A 20,775-nucleotide genomic window follows, 5' to 3' on the forward strand; every position below is an offset into this window, starting at 1 on the left:
TGTTATATTTACATTTGTCGAGCCCTAAAACTTAATCTCCCCCCCCCATATCCATCTGGGTTATTGTGTCTTTCCTTCCATGTGGCAAATGTCTCAAGCTTTTATCTTCTCTTCCTGAATTATTATAATGGATTTATAATTTCAGCTTTCTTAGCTCTGTCTCCAGGAGGCAGAATGGATTGATTGAAACAGAATTTATCAGCTGAGTGTGGTGGCACATGCCTTTAATTCCAGCACTTAGGAGGCAGAGGCCAGCCTGGTCTACAAAGCAAGTCTAGGACAGCCAGGTTACACAGAGAAACCCTGTCTTGAAAAAGAAAAAGAAAAAACAAAATTTACCTTAAATGACTCTCTTGCTGATGACTCCCATTGCCTGATTTCTCAGGCGTTTTTTAAATAAGTGCCTTCAGGGTAAATCAAGACTCAAGCACTCACAGCCATAGGGTAAATATAATGTATTGACCTGAGGCTATATCAGTCCCCCCCCCACACACACACAGTCGGCAAGTATTGCTAAGGACACACTATGTACTCCACAGTATATGCTAAGAATACAGCAGTGAGCAAAACATGTCATAGAGCTTCCTTTACTGAGGAAACACTATAAACACAATGGATGTCCTGTTTTACGTAATGTGTTAGGCTTCAGTGACTAAAACCAAAAATAGATCAAGCCGAGGGAGAGTGGAAGTCCTGGAATCATAGGAGAGATTGCAACCTGTGTATTGACGGAAATCCTTCATTGGACAAGGCAAGGAGGGGAGAGAGCAGTCTCCTCATATAAGGAATTGAAGGCAAAGGGAAGAGCCATCACCATCCTGGAGAAAAGGATGGGCCATAGAGTGGGAATGGCAGAGTAGGGAGAAGTACAACCGCTGGTGGAGTGGAGAAGGTACAATCTTCCCTCAGAGAACCTCCACCCACCCCACCCCTACATATACACAACTTCTTTTGGTTTTTTGAGACAGGGTTTTTCTTTTTGGCTGTCCTGGAACTCACTCTGTAGACCAGGCTGGCCTCGAACTCAGATTTCCTTCTGCTCAAGTGCTGGGATTAAAGGCAGGGCCAAGACCACCAGGCTCATTGAATCCTTTAAAGGGACACATCGGTAAACTGAGATTGAACTTTGCAGGTAGAGGATAGACCACAAACACTTGGGAGATTGTGATTGTTTTAGAAATGTGGGGCAATAATAAACCATGGTCATATTCTGGATATATTTTAAATTTAGAGACAGTGGGGTTAGAGGAGTGTTGAGATTGTTCATGGAAGAGGTAAACAAAGTCTAAACTGAAATTGGCGAGGAGTGGAAAAACACTGAAGAAAACATAAAAGTGAAGTCTGGAAGACCCAGCGTAAAGTGTATTCTTAAGTTCTTCCGTCTGGCATTGTGTGCAGACGGGTTGAAGAGCTGGTCAGTTGCTTGCTTTAAAATACCTGTTTTGTAGTCTGCTGTGGTGCACACCTTTAATCCCAGCTCTCTGGGAAGAAGTGAGCAGATCTCTGTGAGTACTGGGAATACAGGTGTTTATCACCACAGCAGCCTTCTTCTTCTTGATGAGTCCGCATTGATGCCGGCTATGGTAGCACACATCAGTAATGCTTAGGAGGCTGAGGAAAGCATGAGCTTCACAATAAGGCTGTCTCAAAATTGGAAACGAAACCAGATAAATAATAATGTATGAGGTTGACTAGAGGGGTTTGGTGGTAAGTTCAGACAAATCTGCATTTGAATCCTGATGCTGCCACTTACCTACCCTGGAAAATTACTTGAGCTTTGTGATCCTTGGTTCTTAATCTATGAAATGGAGTGAGATTTCCTACTGAAAGCGTTGCTATGAGCGTTAAATAAAACTGTAAAGTTCTTATTATGATAGTGGCATATAATAGTTAATGCTGGTTGACAAAATTTAAAGTAGTGTTGCTGGCTCCTAGGAGCTTGAAAAATGGGGTTGAGGAGGAAAGATAAAATATATAGCAGTATGTCTGCCAGGAAGATAGCGGTATAAGTAGCTCACCCTGAGTGTCCTATATCCGGACAGAGTGAGCCCATTGTGCAAAAGTGACTCACTTACCATCCCAATGGATGTGGGAAGTTCTTTTTCACTCAGCAAACATATGGAGAAGAGAGGAACTGAACTGGTCCAGTCAATGAGTCTACATTTTGTTGCTTTGTTTTTGTTGTTGTTTTGTTTCTTTTTTTATTTTAAAGACATCTTGCTCTATACCTCTGGTTGATCTGGTACTCCTATGTAGTCTTGAAATTTCAGCACTTCTCCTGCTTCAGATTACCTTACAAGTGCTAAGGTGACAGCTTTGTGGTATCACATCCGACCTTTTATTTGTTTGTTTGTTTAAATAAACAACCATCTTATACTCCAGGTTGACCTAGAACTCGTGGCAATCCTGTCTTCCCATCAGCTTCCTAAGTGCTTGGATCATAAGCAGCAAGCCCAGAAATGAGCCTAGACTTTAAGATTGGCTTTTAAAATGTATGTCTAAAGTGAGAGAGAGAGAAAAAATCATGACTTGGAGGGGTTTTGTGACCTAGGAGACAGGAAAGGCATCGGCACACATTTATGCATGCATGGACTTCCATGCACGTCCATTGGTTAGTCGCTATGGATAAGGAGTGGCCTCATGCTGTAAGCTGGAAGACAGCTGCTGTGCAAGAGTCCCACCAAGCCCCTAGAAGCAAGCTTAGGCCTCCAGTGTAGCTGGATTCTCATCTCTGCGAGTTTTGCTTGCAGTTGTCAGGACAGGTGGCTAATAACTCTGCCAGGATTAGGGCAGGACAGGCCACACCTGCTGTACTAGAGATCTGGTGACTGGCCCAGGGCTTTTGTTGGTTCTTTGCTAGAGCAAGCTTTCCCCATGGGCTGCATTCCAGCCTCACATCTGGCAACTGGATTCCTCTGCATCTGTTTCTGTGAGATGACTAAAGCTATGTGAGAATCCTATAGCAGAGCAGTTCTGGCTGGCTGTTGGGGCCAGTGCACGGAAGGAACTGGGAGGAAACACTCCAAAGGGAAGCCAGCATAGGAAAGAGGGAAATCACATTTTATTTATGGTCATTAAGAGCCTGTCCCTGTCTTTTAAATAGGTGAGGACCATGAAAATGTGGTTGAACTAATGTGTTGATGAGCTCTTCCAGGGCTGTTAAGGCAGTTCAGATTCCAGACCCTACAGAGGTTCTCTCTTAGACTGAAGCTCCAAAGTTCAGAGTATATCAGAATTCACAAAGGATCTTGATCAAAGTACAGAATTTCAGAGATTTTGATCCAAGAATTTTTTTAGCCTGAGAATCTGTGTTTTAATACCCCAAGGCAAACATCTTTCTCTCAATACTTTTTTTAACTAGTGAGAAATATATTTTATATTGCAATAGGGGAATTTGAAATAAGAGTTTCAAAAAAACAGTCATTTCCCTTTCCCTAAGATATCTGTTCTAGTCTCTTCTCTTCTTAAGATAATAATAATAATAGGGCTGGCAAGATGGCCCCACAAGTAGAGGCGTTTGCCATCCATCTTGAGCTCCTACCTTCCCTCTCTTCAATCCACAAAGTGGAAGGAGACAGCCAACTACCACAACCTCCACAGCCCTACCCTTGCTTACACAAAACAGATGTTCAATGCGTAATAATAATGCTACTAAATTGATTGCATGGCCCATCAGTGACTTTAGCCAACAGCTCCCATGTCTCTGTTTTATAGGAGTCCTTTTGGGGATACTTTTGGTCATCTTTGTTTTACAGTTTCCTTGAATTCATTCAGCCTTTTTATTTATTCATTTTGAAACTAGGTATCCCTATATAACCATGGCCAGAACTCACGCTTCAGATATGGTTGGCTTCACACATAGTTGTCTTCCTGACTCTTCCTGTCACTGTTGAGATTATGGACATGTGCCACTAGCCCTGTCATAGCAAATATTTATTAAATACTATTCTGGGTATTGGGAATGCACTACTAACAATGAACAAAAGGCTCATGCCTTGCTTGCTCTTATTTCTCTAAATCTTCTCACATCCCACAAGGGTGAGAAAGTCTTCCATAGAAATGCAGGGGGGTGGGGCTGAGTGGTGCAATCATTAATTTTGCTGTTATTTGTTCCTATTTGGCCCACCCAAAATGCAAACATATTAACTAGTACAGTCTCATGTTGCCTCTCAGTTGTTAGTGGGAAAATGAAGGATCATTCATGTAGAGTGGCAAAAATCTGTGCAGTTCCGAGGAAGAAAGCTTGGAGTATAATATGTACCACCAGAATCAAGCCAGTAAAAGTGGCCTAATGTGACCTCCCCTCCAATAAAATAAAATTTTAAGAAATAGATATGAGTCTCGGGGTCTCGGTGCCTTCTCCTGTATTACAATCTGTGTATATATGTGTCTTCATAAGTGTGTACATGTGTTGGGTGTTTGTTTGTTTGTTTGTTTGTTTGTTTTGAGACTGTAATCCTGCTTGTCCTTGAATCTCTGGTTATTCCTGACTCTTGAGCACTGAAATTACGGGTATGTAACCACAAAGCCCAGCTGGTAAAAACAATCTTAAAAGTCAAAATGTGGGAGGCTACCTATGGCTGATCAGCACTACTCAAGAAGATACAAATTGGATTCCTATTAGCAGCTCCAGTTCCAGAGGATCCCACACCTCTGACCTCCGTGAGCACCCACACTCATGCATACATGTGCACAAGCAGACACATACATGCATACAGTTAAAATTAGTTTTTTTTTTTAATCAAAATTTGGGATATCATTAGAATTGTTTTGGACATGCAGTTTGAATCTTGAGTGTTACTGGTCTGGGAAATAAATAGATGAAATAAGACAAGTTAGCTACACTCCAGAGATCAAGTGCTTAGAACTCCTACACATCCCCCTTTCCTGAAGACTTTGAAGGGCATGGCAAGATGGTCACAGATGAGGAAGCTGGGTTTGCGTCTGAGGAGAAACCAGTAGCAGTGATAATTAGCTACCTTTGTAGGTCACTGGTGGAAATCCTCAGTGGGTTTTGCCGAAGCAAGTGGAGCAAAGACCTCTGGATATCCCCTTGTGCTTGCAAACAGACCAGGCAGCCATGTTGTCACGAATCCAGGAAACAGATGGCTGATGTTTTGAGAATTAAATATGGCAAGTAAAATTAGATTAAGTGTATTACAGCCCGGATTTTAGCCACCAGCACAGCTACTGGGGACAAATTTCTGCCCCATCTGCTTGGACAGCAGCCAATCTGAGGCTCATCCACTTCCACTCAGCGCCCCCAGAACGGGGTTGTCCTGTAAAGTCAACTGAATGGCACTCTGGGTGCCTTGCTCTTTCTTACCTAAGGCTGTATATGTCCTGGACATATTTGGTGGTAAACTCATTGGTGCCTTGAAGCATCCCAACATCCTTTGTTGTGGTCTTTTATCTTCGGCCTTATCCCTTCTATGTGCCAGAGGTTTGCTGTGCCCTCTCCCAGGTATACTTATGCCTGCAGTGCCCTCTGTCAAACAGAAACATCATCAGGCTTAATGTCACCTTTGTGAAATCATTTGGCTTTATTGAGAATTGAGATAAACGTACTCATACTTAAAAACGAGAGCAGTAATAGTTTTATTATCCTTAGGTTGTGGCAAAGATTATCACTGGCGTACTTTAACTCGTGGCACAGGTTTTTAGGGCTCCTAGTAGAGGGCAGTTTTAATTGTTGTTGTATATTTCCTTATGGTCCAGCTGCCACTGAGGTTTTTGGACATGAGCTGTGCCTTATACCCACCTCCCAAAACTAGCTCATTAATCAAAAACCACCCACCATATGTTTGTTACAAGCCAGTCTGTTATTGTTCAAACGAGGAAACTGGCCCGGTAAGGCCAACTGTCTTGCCTATATTTAAAATAAAGCCAGCATTCTTCTCTTGAGACCTTAGTTATTCCTACATGAACTATCAGTTAGGCGGTATCTAACATTCACTATCAGGTTCTGTTCTTAGCATCAAGCATGTGGTAATTAACTGGTAAAAGAAGGTTGGCCAGTCACTAAGAATTAATAGATATAAAAGGTATGATGCGCTTAGCAAATATTTACCAACTGTCAATTATATACGAGCCATTACACATTGTGGAATGTGCAAGCCTAGGTGTGGAACTTTGGTGATGACATGAAATACTTCTCAGAGCAAGTCTCTTTTAAACTGAAATCTAAGACAAGCTCTACTATGAAGTCTTTCTTACATTGGACTGTTTTCTTGAAGGGCTTTTTGCCTGGCTCTGCTGCCTTTGCTCTCAACACTATGCTACACTTTCCTCCTATCGTCTGATCATTTCATACTGTTCTTTTTTTTTTTCTGCTTTCTTAGATATTTCTCATAAAACAGGAAACACAAATGTGGTCGTATAGTTTTCTTTCCCACCTTGCAGTTCTGGGCATGCTTCTTTAATTTCCTTGTTGCTGGCTAGCCCATGGTCCCTCGAAACTCACCTTCTCCTTAGTGCCCAAAGCTTTCTCCTGAACACAGATGCAGCTGTGCTAGGGGCTTTCTCTGGGCAGGAATGAATGCTAAAAAGTTAACAGTGAGCCTAGAATGAATGACCAGCAGTGGTTGGTGGACTTATACTCCAGCACCCATACCCTCAGGTGGGACAGCTCAGAGGCGGATTCCAGATGGTCTCCTGGAACCCCTGGAGGTTTAAACCGGTTATCCAGAGTGACAATCTGCCTATTTAAATGCCACGGCTGGCCTCCTCCAGTCAGTGTCTGCCTTCCCCACTTCTCCGGTGCTTCCTGTCCTTATGTGCCAGATAAACTCCTTGAAGTCAGACCTTCTGGAGCTGCGTCTGGAGATCGTCAGCTCAGATAGAGGGAGAGCAGGGTTTGGGTTTGGGTAATCTCTTGCAACATTTGTAAGATCCTGATCTTGGGTTTTTGCCTGTTGAATTTAAAGCAGCATTGAAAAAAAAAAAAAAGCAGAGAAGGAAAAATGTGCTGATTTAGTGAGGAGAGAAGGGGAGTCTGGGAAGAAAAGATTGCCTCTCTCCTGCATTATTTAAAGTCTTCCACATCACCTCATCTCTACACTGAACAGTTTGCAAGGCAAATCTGTTTATTCTCATTCCTACAGATAGAAAACAGACCTAGAGAGACTCAATTACTCAACTTCATAGGCTAGGGACTGCATGGCTAGGGTTCCAGTGAGAGCTGAGTTCTTCTTTAGTATACTAATTCTCAGAGACACCGGGGATGTAAAATGATGGTAGGTCTTTGTAGATCATAGTAAAATCTCAACTTCCAGCACTTAGAAAATGGAAGCAAGAGGATTGGGAATTCAGGCTGAATCAGCCCTCAACTGTATAGTGAGTTCAAGGCTAGTAGGGTACATGAGACCCTGTTTCAAACACTGGAAAGAATGACAGCAACAGCCTTTGATTGAGCGATGACTGTTTCCCAGAAAATTTCCTTGTACTCTTCTGCCCCAGATGCTGCCTGTAGCCAAACATGATAGTTGAAATGTCTTCTTTGTCTCTCAGCTTCTAAATAGAATAAGGATCTGGGCGTGCTTAGGTTATTTTGTTTCTCTAGAACAAACTTGGGGTTAAATTGATTGTTCACTAAATATATGAATGGATCAAATTTTACTTCCTGGTATGTACAAACAAAGCAGATTTTCCTTTGCAAGGTCTTGTAAACAAGTGAGGGAGGCCTAAAGAGATGGGTAAATAGTGGCCTTCATTGATCATGAGGAGCCTATAATAGCAATCTTATTTTAAAAGAATAGCATCCAGGTACAACCCAAAATGCCTTATCCTAAAACTGTAGTAGGCTCCAATGGCTGGAACACTTTCCTAAATAAGCAACAGATTAAAGAATAAGTTGAACCCTCACAGGAAAAGGTTGAGCCTTGTGCTTAGCAATGTGAACACGGGCTGAGCGTCTGGCTCAGTTGAAAGACAGGCAGGATTATCTCAGAAGGACAGTCCAGGAAGAATGCCAGGGGCAGCAGCTGCCACATGTGCCGCCGTCCTCAGTGCCTGCTGCGCTCTACGAACCGTAGGTCCTGCAAATGCATGTCCCTTTTCTACTCTTGGGGACAGGAAGGTACAGAGCCTAGACTTAGATCAACTGAGGTAGGATTGTGGAAGAGCCAACTAGAGACAAAGAAAGCTGCACTAAACTTCCTCCCACTCCAGGCTGCCGTGACCACAGCCACAGTAATCTTTCCAGAACTTTAACGAACCTCTGGCAAGCCTCTTACAACCATCTAGTAGTTCCTTGTTAAATCAAAGCCAAAGATCTTTATCCATAGCTACCCCATCCCCAGCTTCTCATTGCATTTTCCACCATGACCCTTCTTTGCTCTGTTCTTCATAACAATCGTGCCCATTACAGGGTCTGGAACCCAGCTCCTTTATGTGGGTCTATCGTGACTCATTGGCCACTGCCCCCAGAACCTTTCTCCCAACACTGTGTTCAAACATAATGACTGTGCCTGACATTCACTACCTGACTGAATTTTTCTGTATAGCTGTCATCCTTTTTAATGAATCACATAATATACTTGTTTTGTGTATAATTGTCTTATTTTCCTCCCGTAACACATGTGCCTTATGAAAGTAAAGTATTTAATTGGTCTTAATTTTGTCTGCTGATCTTCCCTTTACACCCAAAATGATACTTGGCGCCCTGGGTAATAGAGAATCTTGTTGAATTATGAAATGAAAGAAAGCCAGGCAGTGGTGTTGTATGCCTTTAATCCCAGCACTAGGGAGGCACAGTCAGGCTTATCTCTGAGTTCAAGGTCAGCCTGGTCTACAGAGCAGAGTTCCAGGACAGCCAAGGCTACACAAAAATCCTGTCTCCAAAAAAAAAAAGGAAGGGAGGGTCCTTGTAAAATTGCTTTTTAGGTGCATGGACTGAGACATACTTCCTATACTCCAAGAAGGAGGAAGGATCATTTGCTTTTTATATAAGTCCATATCAGAGAGAGGAGATCTTCCTTTGTGGCTTCAATCATCACAATATATTGGTTGGCTGGGGACTTGCTCTGTGCCAGGGTTTATCAAGGAGACCCTGCCAGTGGTTGGCCAGCTGGAACCAATGGGATTAACACTAGGAAAAATATTCGTGTTTCTTGAGCCTCACTGCTGAGAACCAGGGTATGTGCCTTAGTTACTTTTCTGTTTCTGTGTTAAAAGTCAGGGCCATGACAACTTGCAGAAGAAAGAGTTCATTTGGGCTTATGGTTCCAAGAGAGGAATTCATAAAGACAGGCATAGCAGGTAGTCCTGGTGGTGACGGGAAAGGCCAAGAGCTCACATCTTGAACCTCAAGTAGGAAGAGAGACGGCTAGCTGGGAGTGACATTGGGGGTTTGACACCTCAAAGCCCACCCCAGTGACATGCTTCCTCCAGCAAAGTCACACCTCCCAAACCTACTCAGACAGTGCCAACATCTTGGAACCAAGTATTTAAATGTCTAAGATTAAGGGAGAACATCTCATTCAAGCCACCGCAGTGTGCAAGTCTGTGTGGGACAGAAAAATGATGCGAGAAAGAAGAATTCCGTTCAGTTGAAACTCCCTTCATGTGAAGTGGCGAGGGCTTGGTAAACGCTTGCGTGAGGGACCCTGTGACTTTGACAGGGAAGAATTCAGAGGTGGCAACGCTGGCTTGCTTCTTTGCAGGCGTTTCCTGGGACTCCCTTCCAGACGAGCTGCTCCTTGGTATCTTTTCCTGCCTGTGCCTCCCTGAGCTGCTGAGAGTCTCTGGGGTTTGCAAGAGGTGGTACCGCCTCTCGTGAGTATTTTCACCTCCCTTTGGGCATGTGGGGGGGTGGTAGGAAGGGTGGGAAGAAGGTTATGTACTCATTTGAGTCTGGTGAAACCGTCAGCCTCTCCATAGAACATCCACACCCTAAGCAAATCCAACACCTTTTTACTGCTCTATGAAGTCGGTGCTGCCATTTCACAGTTGGAGGGAAGAGTTCCCCGTAAGTCTGTTCTTACCACCCCTTTTCTGACGGCCTCTTTGCCCTGTGTTCTGCTCTGTACTTGTTGGGCCGAATGCTATGCTAAGGTCAAGGGAGGTCAGGAAGGTGGCAAGACAGTGTAGGACTGGGGCGCAGGCTGGGAGCACAGGGCAAGGGTACAGAGAGCAAAGACAGCCTCCTTGACGTATACTCTACGTGACCTGAACAAGTTACTTGTCCTCTATGAGCCTGATACACTGAATGTGACGTGCCCGTAATTGCACTGTCATCATGGGGTAGTCAGAAGGATAAAATGAAAGGTGCCAGCACATTGCCTGGGTCATAGGCACACTGAACAAGGGCCGTTTGAGGTAGTCTTAGCTGGTTCTTGGCTCTACTTAAACTGTGTGTGTATGCAAAGGGTGTGAACCCGGAAGGCAGTAACAGGCATGAAATAAGGAAGGATTTTGTTGTTCTGTGGCATGCTGGGAATAATACCCAGTGCCTCAGATATGTGAGGCAAGAGCTTTTAGCCCTAAGCTACACACAGTCCCAGGCCCAAGCTTAGGCAGTTTCCTTTGCAGATGAAAAGGTCTACACAGCAGTGGCCACCATCCTGACCCAAAGGACTTTTTTTACCCACAAGATATGCATTTGTTCATGCCACAGGAAAAAAAATATCTATTAAACTTTATAAAAACGTACACATATTTAAGTTGTGCAATCTGTGATGTTTTGCTGTAGGTGTAGGTCACTAAATAGCTACTGTACTCAAGCAAATTAACATACCCGTAATCCTACATAGTTTCATGGGCGTGGGTATGACTAAAGCGCCTAAAATAAACTCTTTAGCAAAAATTCCCAACTCCAGAACAATATTCCTAGTGCTCAGATAGTACAAGACTTACTTATTCTGTGTATCTTCGGCTGCCTAGGGCCTTTAACCTTTAACATCTTCCCTTTGATCCAGCCATCATCCTCACTGTGCTAAATTAATGACTGGCAGAACAATTTAATCTTCCACACAGGCTGAAATGACAAGTTTATATTATCCTAGTTTAGGAGCTGAAGGAACTACGGGGTCAAGAACAGTAGTTTGTGAAGTGAAACTTAGCATGAGACTAAGGTCTTGTTAGCCTTAACTGTTACTAGTTCCATTTGGCTTAGGGCTGTGGTGGCTGCTGAATTCATCTTCCCTTTCCACGTTAACACTGTGATATTTGGGGCAGAATGAATGCTTCAAGACTTGTCCTGGGTTGTTCTAGAATAGCAAGCCAGCTGTCGTTTCTGTCTTTGAAGGGACTAGACGTGAAGATCTGAGAGAATCGGAGAATTGTCTGAAATAGATGTCAGTGTGGACAAGAGAAAGACACAAAGCGTGCCACTCTCTTAAGGATATCGGATCTGTAGCCTACCTTTTTAATAATCAAATCATACACTAGCAAAGTTCTTACAGCAAAATTCTTTCAGAACCGGCCAGTGGAGTGCTTATTTCAAGTATGTTTAGAAGAGAATGCTCTAGGCACAAAAGCCGTGTTACATTGTTCCCTCACGTGCTCACACTTCATGTTCTCTCGTGCTTTCTTAATTGAATTCTACTATGATCGTTCGAACTCTTACCATAGGGGCAGAAGAGACAGCTCAGTGGTTAAGAGTGCTTGTTGCTCTCCCAGTGACATCAGGCAGCTCACAAGCACCTGTAACTCCACCTGGCCTTGGAGGGCGCACACACGTGCGCGCGGCCGTGCACACGCGCGCACACACACACACACACACACACACAGTATTTACTTACACAGACATACACATGTAAATAAAAATAAAATAAACCTTTAATGAATTGAAGCTCATTCTATTTTTGGAATATATATATATTTGTTAGAAATATATATATAATCTAGTATTTCCCCTCATTCCGTTAACATTAATATAAATATGTACATACACTTGTGCGTGTGAATACAGAACAGAGCCAATCTGTGACCTTTTTCTGGATTTTATTCTCTGGTTCCAGGTTATTAGCCGTTTCTGGCTTTAGCATTAGATAATCTGGATTGAAAATATGGGAAGAGAAATGTGGACGCTTATTGATACTGTGATCAAGAAATGTTTAGTCTTGCATAGAGAGCTTGGAAGCAAAAGCTCTTTAGATTTGCCTTAAGGAGATCCAGTAGCCGTGTCTTGCATAAGGGTCCCCAGGGTTCCCAGAATTCACTGTGATCAACTTAATAATCAAGCACCCTCTCTGTTTCAGGCTCGATGAGTCTCTCTGGCATTCCCTCGACCTGGCAGGTAAAAATCTGCACCCCGATGTGACTGTTCGCTTGCTTTCTCGAGGGGTGATTGCCTTCCGCTGCCCACGATCGTTCATGGAGCAACCACTGGGTGAAAGTTTCAGGTGAAAAAGACTGAATGTGGAGGTGGAAACAGCTCACACTCCTTTTTTTCTTTGTTGCGATTTAAGCCAGTGACAGGCTGTCTGTAGTGTGGGCTGTCAGTTGCATATTTTGCCATGTGGCCTCTGGCTTGAAGCGTGGCATGGGTTTAAGAGCTACTGTTGGGCCTCCCCTAGTGTCAGAGTTGTTCACTTAGACATCTGAGGGTGTGGCTCTGTGTTAGAGTAGCTTATGCATGACCTTGGGTTCATCCCATTCTCCAGTAAGAAAACAGTGCTTATTTATTTAGCAATCTCAGAATGAGTGCTGAGCAGGTGGGGCTGTGAATCCCACAGGCCAGAGCTATGCCTCGTCCACATCAGAGAATGAGAACCTCCTGCGTCCATCCCCACTGACCATCCATGACAGAGTTGGGGGGAGTATTCCCATACTTGCATCTTGGGCTTTCTGTCCTATCACAGACAGACAACCTGAAAAAAATGCCTTCTTTTTTGTTTTGTAGACTGTTTTGAAAAAATACTTCTCTGGTGCTGCAAATTATGGAATGCTAAGGTTTCGTGCTATCTGATGCCTGAGAAGAATAGCTAGATACGGAAGAGAAAAGCAAGCTAAAGACAGTAGAACATTTCTCCATTCTAGTCCCCTCCCCTTCTTTCCAGTAGCCTTTCCTGTCCCCACTGCTTTTCTTTCCTCCCACTGCTGTTCCTCTTTAGCCTTTCCTTGTGTCTACTCCAGGATTTGTCCTTCTTCTCATGCTGTTCTCAGACTAGCTGTGCCCTGTGTGTCCGCCTTCTGCTCAGGATTCTCAAATCCTTAGATTAGCCTGGTCTACTTCAAAGCTCTTAGTTCTGATTACCTAAAGGCTTCTACACCTGAACTTCTGAGTACTTCAATATTAGCATATCTAAAAGTAAACATGGCCTCCCATTAAAACTGGTTTCTCCACTGTCCTCCTTCTCGTAGTAAACACTGTTGCTCACCCATTCGGCCCTCAGCAGCAGCTAGGAGTCATCATAGGCTTACCCCACTCCCTGGGCACATAAACCTAGCTCATTCTCCTCATTCCCACCTTTTAATTTTCTGACTGAGACCATGTTGGCAGCAACATCTGGACTTGGCAAATCTTGAATTTTCAAAATGAATGACGATGGGAATTAGCCAGAAGCAATTTGTTTTATGACCAGGTCTTCATTCGATATTTAAAATGTGTATTTAGTCTTGTGGGGACAGGAAGGGGTTGGTCCACATCGGAATGTACTTGTGTGAGTTACCCAAGGCCTCTGTTCTCTCCTCTGCATTCAGCTCTCTTCGTGTACAGCACATGGACCTGTCAAACTCTGTTATAAACGTGTCAAACCTCCTCGGGATTCTGTCGGAGTGCTCCAAGCTGCAGAATCTAAGCCTGGAAGGCCTGCAGCTTTCGGATCCTATTGTCAAGTGAGTGGCACCTGAAGTGTGTCATAAAGACAGTTGTTATGGGCAGATCTCTTGTGAGTTCGAGGCCAGCCTGGTCTACATACTGAGTCCAGGACAGCCAGGGCTACACAGAGAAACCCTGTCTCAAAAAACAAACAAACAAAAAAGACAACTGCTACATCTGGTAGTGTTTCTTGTATATGGCTACAGAGTCCTTATATTCATGTCCGGAAGGACATACAGAATTTCCAGAACTGTCTAGGATTTTCAAGACAGCAGACATTTGGATGCTAACCATGTGGCTGACCCTACTCTAGGAGAAAGAGATGAAAACCAAGCAGTATGTGGTCTGTGCCTCATTCATGGGTAAGACAGATAATTACAGGGGAGAGTGTTTATCAAATGCATTGGCGGTTATGTGACAACATACTGAATTTAAGGAGGGTGGCCTTCGCAGAGTAGTGACTGGTGGCTGGCCATTACCGATATCTAGGTAGATCTCCAAAGCACCAGGGCTTTGGAGGCAGCCTCATGAAGCTGCTGCTGTTCCAAACTCCTAAGAAGCTGGTAGCTGCAGTTGCTGGAGCATGGGATCAGGGAGATGAGGAAAAGCATGGCTACATTATGATGGCCTTCTGTGGAGACTCTGGTAGTTTACAAAGAGGCCAAGAAGCATGACGCATGGTGTGATGGGGAGGAGCCATGTCACTTTGACATGCATTTGATTCATTTGTTAGTGAGACACAAATTGGGCCACTGCGCTATTCAGGTGACATATGATGAGGTCTGAGGTAAAGAATGGAACAAGAGAGGTAGCAGATACGTGGCAGATTCTAAGCCAAGCCTAATTCTGATAGCAAGCAGTAAGCTCTCATCCTTTCCCCTGTATGTGAAAACGAGCACACACGAAGGCTGAATAGTTTGTCTGAGTTTACAGGGTTAAACCAAAGTAAACCAAGATTTAACTCCAGAAAAATGGCTCCTCATCACTGAGCTTCCCTAAGACAGGGAAGACAAGCCTTTTAGTGTAAAAGATACATTTGTTGAGGTTGCTTGTAAGGTTGCTTGTCAATTCGGGCTACAAGTACTTCGAAAACTCTTTGCTACATTAGGTCATTTAACCTTGTCTCCAGCCCCACCATAATGCTACTTGCCAGTTCGCAGACGAGTAGCCGAAGCAAATCACTCAGCTCTGTCAGAGACAGTGAAATATGGATTTTAAGTTCACTTCTGACTCACAAGCTTCTGTGCTTAATTATAATTATATATATTCACTTGTGTACACACACACACACACACACAGGCGCGCGCACGCGGCTACAGGAAAGGACTCACCATTGGTGTAATTTTTCCTTCTGGCATTTTTCTCTTTTCTAGCACCCTTGCACAGAATGAAAACTTGCTGCGACTAAACCTCTGTGGGTGCTCTGGATTTTCTGAGTCTGCCGTGGCAACTCTGCTAAGCAGCTGCTCCAGGTAGGAAAGATCCGAGCTCTCACTTGGAGCTCGTATCGAGTGCAGTTCAAGCTTCACGCCTGGGTACGTGGTGCTGCATTCTTAGCTTGTGCGGGGTAGTTTCTTTGCCACACAGACTTTCAAGCTAAACTCCAAGTCTGCTTGTAAGAGCGGGATATGTGGACAGTGATCCCTTCTCTCTGCTATCGTTAAAGGGAAATGGAGGAATGGGTTTACCAGTGTGGCTGATTTCTGTCTAACTTAGCCATATTTAATATGGGCGATCCCATTTACGTTTTTAATAATATACAGGCACTGCTGAGGGGAGACTTAGAATACAGAACACACAATACCAAATGTGTATATGTTAGTTGTTTTAACCATCTCCTGGTCTCTGGTACATCATTTGTATCTGTCTCCTTAGTGATCTGTCAAAGGTAAATTGCCTTTGGATCAGAATACTATGAGGCAGACAAAACATACAGCGCTGTATTCAGTCAGCAGAGATGCAAAGTGGGGAGCTAAACGTTGGCTTTGAAACCCATTCGATCTTGTGGCAGGAGAGAACTGGATGAAACGGATAGTCATAGCATCCGTCTCTCTATTAGAGGTCGTTCTGTGGGTTTTATAAAACATTTGAGTCGCTAGCTGTCCGTGCTTTTTTGACAATGTAGCTGGGTTTGAGAAAGAAACGTGCAGGCTACCATTTTCAGCCTGCATTGCCAGAAGGAGAGTATTTGCTAGGTCCTCAGCACAGGTCCCCCAGTAACCGGCAGGATAAAGGGGTTTAAAGGAGAGAGTGCAGCTTCAGATGAACAACACAGAACAGGCGGTCTATGCATGGAGTGGTAACACATTTAGATTTACAGTGTGGTGTGTGTGTGCGTGTGCGCATGCACAAGCAGCTTGTCACCCCGCTCCTTCTGCTGCCTTCATGCTTTCCCATTGCCCTTCCTTCACGCAGACTGGATGAGCTGAATCTTTCCTGGTGCTTCGACTTCACTGAAAAGCATGTGCAAGCGGCTGTGGCACATTTACCGGGAACCATCACCCAGCTGAACCTCAGTGGCTACCGAAAGAACCTCCAGAAAACAGGTTAGAGCGTCTAGGCTGGGGCCACTGAGGCTTCACCAGTGACGGGTTCGCTTTATGGCAGGCCTTCTTGTCCCCTTAGTCTAGTGCACATGATGGTGTGTCTTCAGTAGAGGAATTGCTCATCAGAAGAGTTAGGTAACGGTAAATAGCTCCTGACCTGGAATCAAGCTGTGAGTCCAGAAAGCAACGTGTGTGTGTGTGTGTGTGTGTGTGTGTGTGTGTGTGTGTGTGTGTGGTCGCACGTGCATGCATACTTGGAAACCAGAGGTCACCAAGCCTCCTTAGTGGTTCTCTGTCTTATTTATTTTTCTGTTAATGTATCCCACATGTATGCAGTACCTTCAGAGGCCAGAAGAGGCTGTCAAACCTTCTGGCACTGGAGTTACAGACTGCTTAGTTACCGCATGGTTTCTGGGAAACAAATTCCTGTCCTTTGCGAGAGCAACAAGTGCTTTGTTTGGTTGGTTGGTTTGGTTTGGTTTTTCGAGGCAGGGTTTTCTTGTGTAGCCCTGGCTGTCCTGGACTCGCTTTGTAGACCAGGCTGGCCTCGAACTCACAGAGATCTGCCTCCCTGAGTGCCGTGCAGCAAGTGCTCTTAACCACTAATCCATCTTTCCAGCCCTTCTACCTTATTTTTTTGAGACAGCTCGTCTCTCATTGACCCTGGTGCATGCTGATTTTGCTAGACTGACCTGCAAGCCAAGGGATCCTCCTGAATCTCCTTGCCCAGTCCTGAGGTGGCAGGTGAAAGCCATCTCATCTAGTTATTTTTACATAGGTGCTGCAGATCAAACTCAAGTCCTCGTACTTACAGTTAAGTGCTTTACTCACTAAGCCAACTCCTTAGTCCCAGAACTAGTTTTAATAATCAAAATGACTATGCAGAACCCCAATGTAAAAGTAGGTAATGCAATAAAGTCAGCCCTCTATATCCATGGGTTCTGAATCCAGATTCAACCAGTAACAGATCAAAAATATTCAGGGGGGGGGAAGTTGCATCTGTTTTGAGCACCTAATAATTTGTTAGCATGAGTTACTGATCAGTTGAGTAGAACGACTCAGCATTTACATTGTATGAGGACAAGAAGGTATACATAGTGCTTCCGTGTCCTTGGATTTGGGCATCCAAACGGGATCCTGGAATCATCCGACCTCCGATACAAAAGGATGACTGTGTGAGAAGTGCCTTTCATCTAGGAGCAGTCTTTGCCAAGGGACATTTTCAGCACAGGGGTGCTGCTGCCACCTAGTGGTGAGAAGCCAGAAATGCTGCTGAACGGAGCAGAGCACAGAATAATTAACCCAGCAGTTGGCCAGCCCAAAACGTCAGCAGTGTTAAGGTAAAAGAATCCTGCTAGAGGCCGGCTAATAAGTTCACATTTATGTCTTCAGCTCTCTAACTCAGTCGAAAAGACAGTGTAGGTGAACACAGGCATTTGAAGTCATTGGGTCTCAGCCACAGTGCTGGCAAAGCTTTACACTTGGCTGTGCTGTCTGCCGTGTGAGTAACACTGAGTCCTAATTTGTACAGATAAGTGGTTGCAAAAGGAATGTCTTTGCTTTTGGCTTCTTTTAACAGCTTCATGGCTCAGTCTGTAGCTAATATTTTATCTGGGCTGCACAAGGCCAAATTAATTTCAGTACTCCAATCAGCCCTGCCTGGCATCTTGAGTATGGTGCTAGCACAACTGGATGTAGGTAATTTGCTTATTAGCGTTTTTATTATGCTTAAAAAAGTGTGAAGCAAACATCTTGAAATGCTTCTTAACATTAAGGTTGTATTTGGAAACTACTTCTCTGGGGCTCAATAGTAAGTAAGCTCTGTCAGATTAATACAAATGGTCTTCATGAGTGGCCAGAGATTTAAGCCCACTCTCTGTATAAGGACTCACAGGTTCAACAGCAACCATCGCAGGTGCCTGACTTCAAAGAGACAGAGACTTGTAAAAGCTGCAGCCATACCTTCATTTCCTATCACTCTCCCTATACAGCACTTCCTCATTTTCCCTTTAAATTCAGAGTATAGCATTACATTGTTATTCTCAGAACTTAGCGTAAAGATACACAAAGCAAAACAGGCCTGCGATGAGCAGACTTCCTAAATGATATGAATGGAGTTGAAAATATGAGGACAGTAAAGCAGAGTGGACAGGTAGAATGTGGCAGGGAGGGACTACCTTTTGTGAAGAATGGTCTGATCGAGTGAGAGATAAATACATAGCAGTTTGTGAAAGAACATTCTGGAACTGGCTGTAATGATCAAAAAGAGGGCCTCTTATTTAGGCAAGAAAGAACATTCTGGACCACAAGTACAAAGGCCTTTGATGCGAGAGATAATGTGTGAGAAGGCAGCAGAAGTGAGGCTGCCAACACAGAAGGCAAGAATCAGTGCAAAATGCTGAGCAATGCAGCCATGTGACCTGACCTACCCTTGAAACAGTCCTGGTGCCACAGTGGGAAATGGCTGTGGGGGGAGTGTGAAGTAGGGAGAACAGTTAGGAACATAGAGTGGTAACTGTTGAGGTGCTGAGAAACAATCAGATCTGGGCACGTTTGGGAAGCTGGCATCACAGGATCTGGTGACAGACTGGATACGGAAAGTGAGTGAAACAGTTAAGTGTGAGTCCGACGGTTTAGGCCTAAGTCACTGGATCTGTGGCGCTATCAGGTACTACAGCAGAAAGGAGTTTGGGAAAGGGACAGGTTAAGGGCAGAAACCAAATGTTTCTACATAAATTTAGGTGACTACCAGAAATCAGGATGTTGAGAAAGTATTTGAAAATACCAAACTAATACAGGGGGAAATGTGGCTACAGATACAGCCATGAGACTAAAGGCTCAAACACTGAGTGGAGTTTTTCTGTTTTAAATAAGTAACATTTTAAAATTTATTTTCTGCTTACAAAGTAACTCATGTCACTTTCCTGCAAATTCTGCAAAGTGTACAATATCAGTACTCCCTCACCGCAGTTAAGTCTGGTGTATATCCTTCAAGCCTATGAGTTTGTGTGTGTTGACTAGATTAGGATGACACTGTGCTGTTCGTATGTGTGCTTTATTCTCTTTTCCACGTGGAACAGTTCCTGGCATTTGTTTTTCGTACGTTAGAAAGTGGGTGCTCTGGGGAAGTGTACCACGGCAAATGTGTGGCAACCAGAGACCTTGCTGGAGTCTGTTTCTCCTTCCACACTGTGGGCTCCAGGAACGTCAGGCTTGACAGCAAGAGCTTCTCCTATATCATCTCACCAGCCTGAGAAGCCATGTCCTCAGTATTTCTTCCTCCAGCCTTATCAAATATGTGTTTATGCTCTTGACTTACTAGCCTCTTAATCTGTTTAGCTTAGTTGAACACAGCACTTTCTAATACTTCTCTAAACACTTACCATGGCAGATTTTTTGGTATGTTTTGAGGCAAGTGTGTCACTGTCCAGCCCTGGCTGGCCTAGAATGGCTGTGTTGACCATACTGGTCTGCAGTTTGCAGCAATTCTACAGCCTCTGCCTCCCTGGTACTGGGATTACAGGTGTTTGCAACCATGCCTAGTATAAGTGGTAGAATTTTGAGATTTTTTTTTCTTTTGTAGTTATGTATTTTTTTCTTTATGTTTAGACACTCCTTATCTAACCCAAGATTCTGCAAATAATTCCTTGAAAGTTGCATTTAAAACATAAATATATATGCAATTTACTGGATTGTAATTTGAGTTGGAAACTCATTTTTTCACAGTTATGATACATTTTTTTAACAAGTCATTCATGATTCCCCCTCCCTGAATTGAAGAGACACCCTGATGGAATATTGTTTGCCTGTATGCGCTGGCATTTGGTTGTGTTGGGTTGTTGTTTTGTTTGGTGTCATGAATGGGGACCTCACGTTCTTTTTCCAGACAGTTCCTACTGCTCCATAACTAGCTGTTATCCAGGGTCTCACACTTCTTTAACAGTTACAATAGATTCCCAGGCGCTCTCCCAGGTTTTCTTTGCAGGAAGGTGTTGATGGTGAGGAGAGTCACACTGCCCTTTGTAATACTGAACTTTTAACTGCCTTGCCACAAAGGTCCGGCATGATATTGAACAAATCAAATGCCTTTTTTCCCCTCCCTTATTGAACAGTAGCAGTGACTGTCATCTCTGTTTGTTTTCCCTAGATCTTTGTACCTTAATTAAACGGTGCCCCAACCTTGTCCGCCTCGACTTAAGGTACCATTTGTTTTAGATCAAAATTTGGAGTATGTTGGTTGGTTGTGAAATGGGGAAAGAACCAAATGGAGGAATTAGGCAGGAGTCCTCTCAATCGATTTGTGGTTTGACTCTTTCTTCCTTTCTGTTACAGTGACAGTATCATGCTAAAGAATGACTGCTTTCCAGAATTTTTCCAACTCAGCTACCTCCAACACCTCTCCCTCAGCCGGTGTTACGACATAATACCTGAAACTCTACTGTAAGTATGTTTTGCATTTGTGCTGGC

At 43.8% G+C, this 20,775-nt stretch overlaps 1 protein-coding gene across 4 annotated transcripts in view; it reads left to right on the top strand.

Annotated features, from left to right (window-relative positions):
• Positions 1-20,775, top strand: part of Skp2 (S-phase kinase associated protein 2) — a 28,227-nt gene that overhangs the window by 1,480 nt on the left and 5,972 nt on the right. For all 4 annotated transcript variants that reach the window (XM_060380488.1, XM_060380490.1, XM_060380489.1 and 1 more), the window contains exons 3-9: positions 9,663-9,774; positions 12,201-12,344; positions 13,645-13,779; positions 15,136-15,234; positions 16,178-16,308; positions 20,456-20,507; positions 20,641-20,748. In XM_060380488.1, coding sequence (XP_060236471.1) covers positions 9,663-9,774; positions 12,201-12,344; positions 13,645-13,779; positions 15,136-15,234; positions 16,178-16,308; positions 20,456-20,507; positions 20,641-20,748 — 781 coding nt within the window. The remainder of the gene's footprint in view (positions 1-9,662; positions 9,775-12,200; positions 12,345-13,644; positions 13,780-15,135; positions 15,235-16,177; positions 16,309-20,455; positions 20,508-20,640; positions 20,749-20,775) is intronic.

This window comes from Meriones unguiculatus, chromosome 3 (assembly GCF_030254825.1).
Source record: "Meriones unguiculatus strain TT.TT164.6M chromosome 3, Bangor_MerUng_6.1, whole genome shotgun sequence".
Lineage (NCBI taxonomy): Eukaryota > Metazoa > Chordata > Mammalia > Rodentia > Muridae > Meriones > Meriones unguiculatus.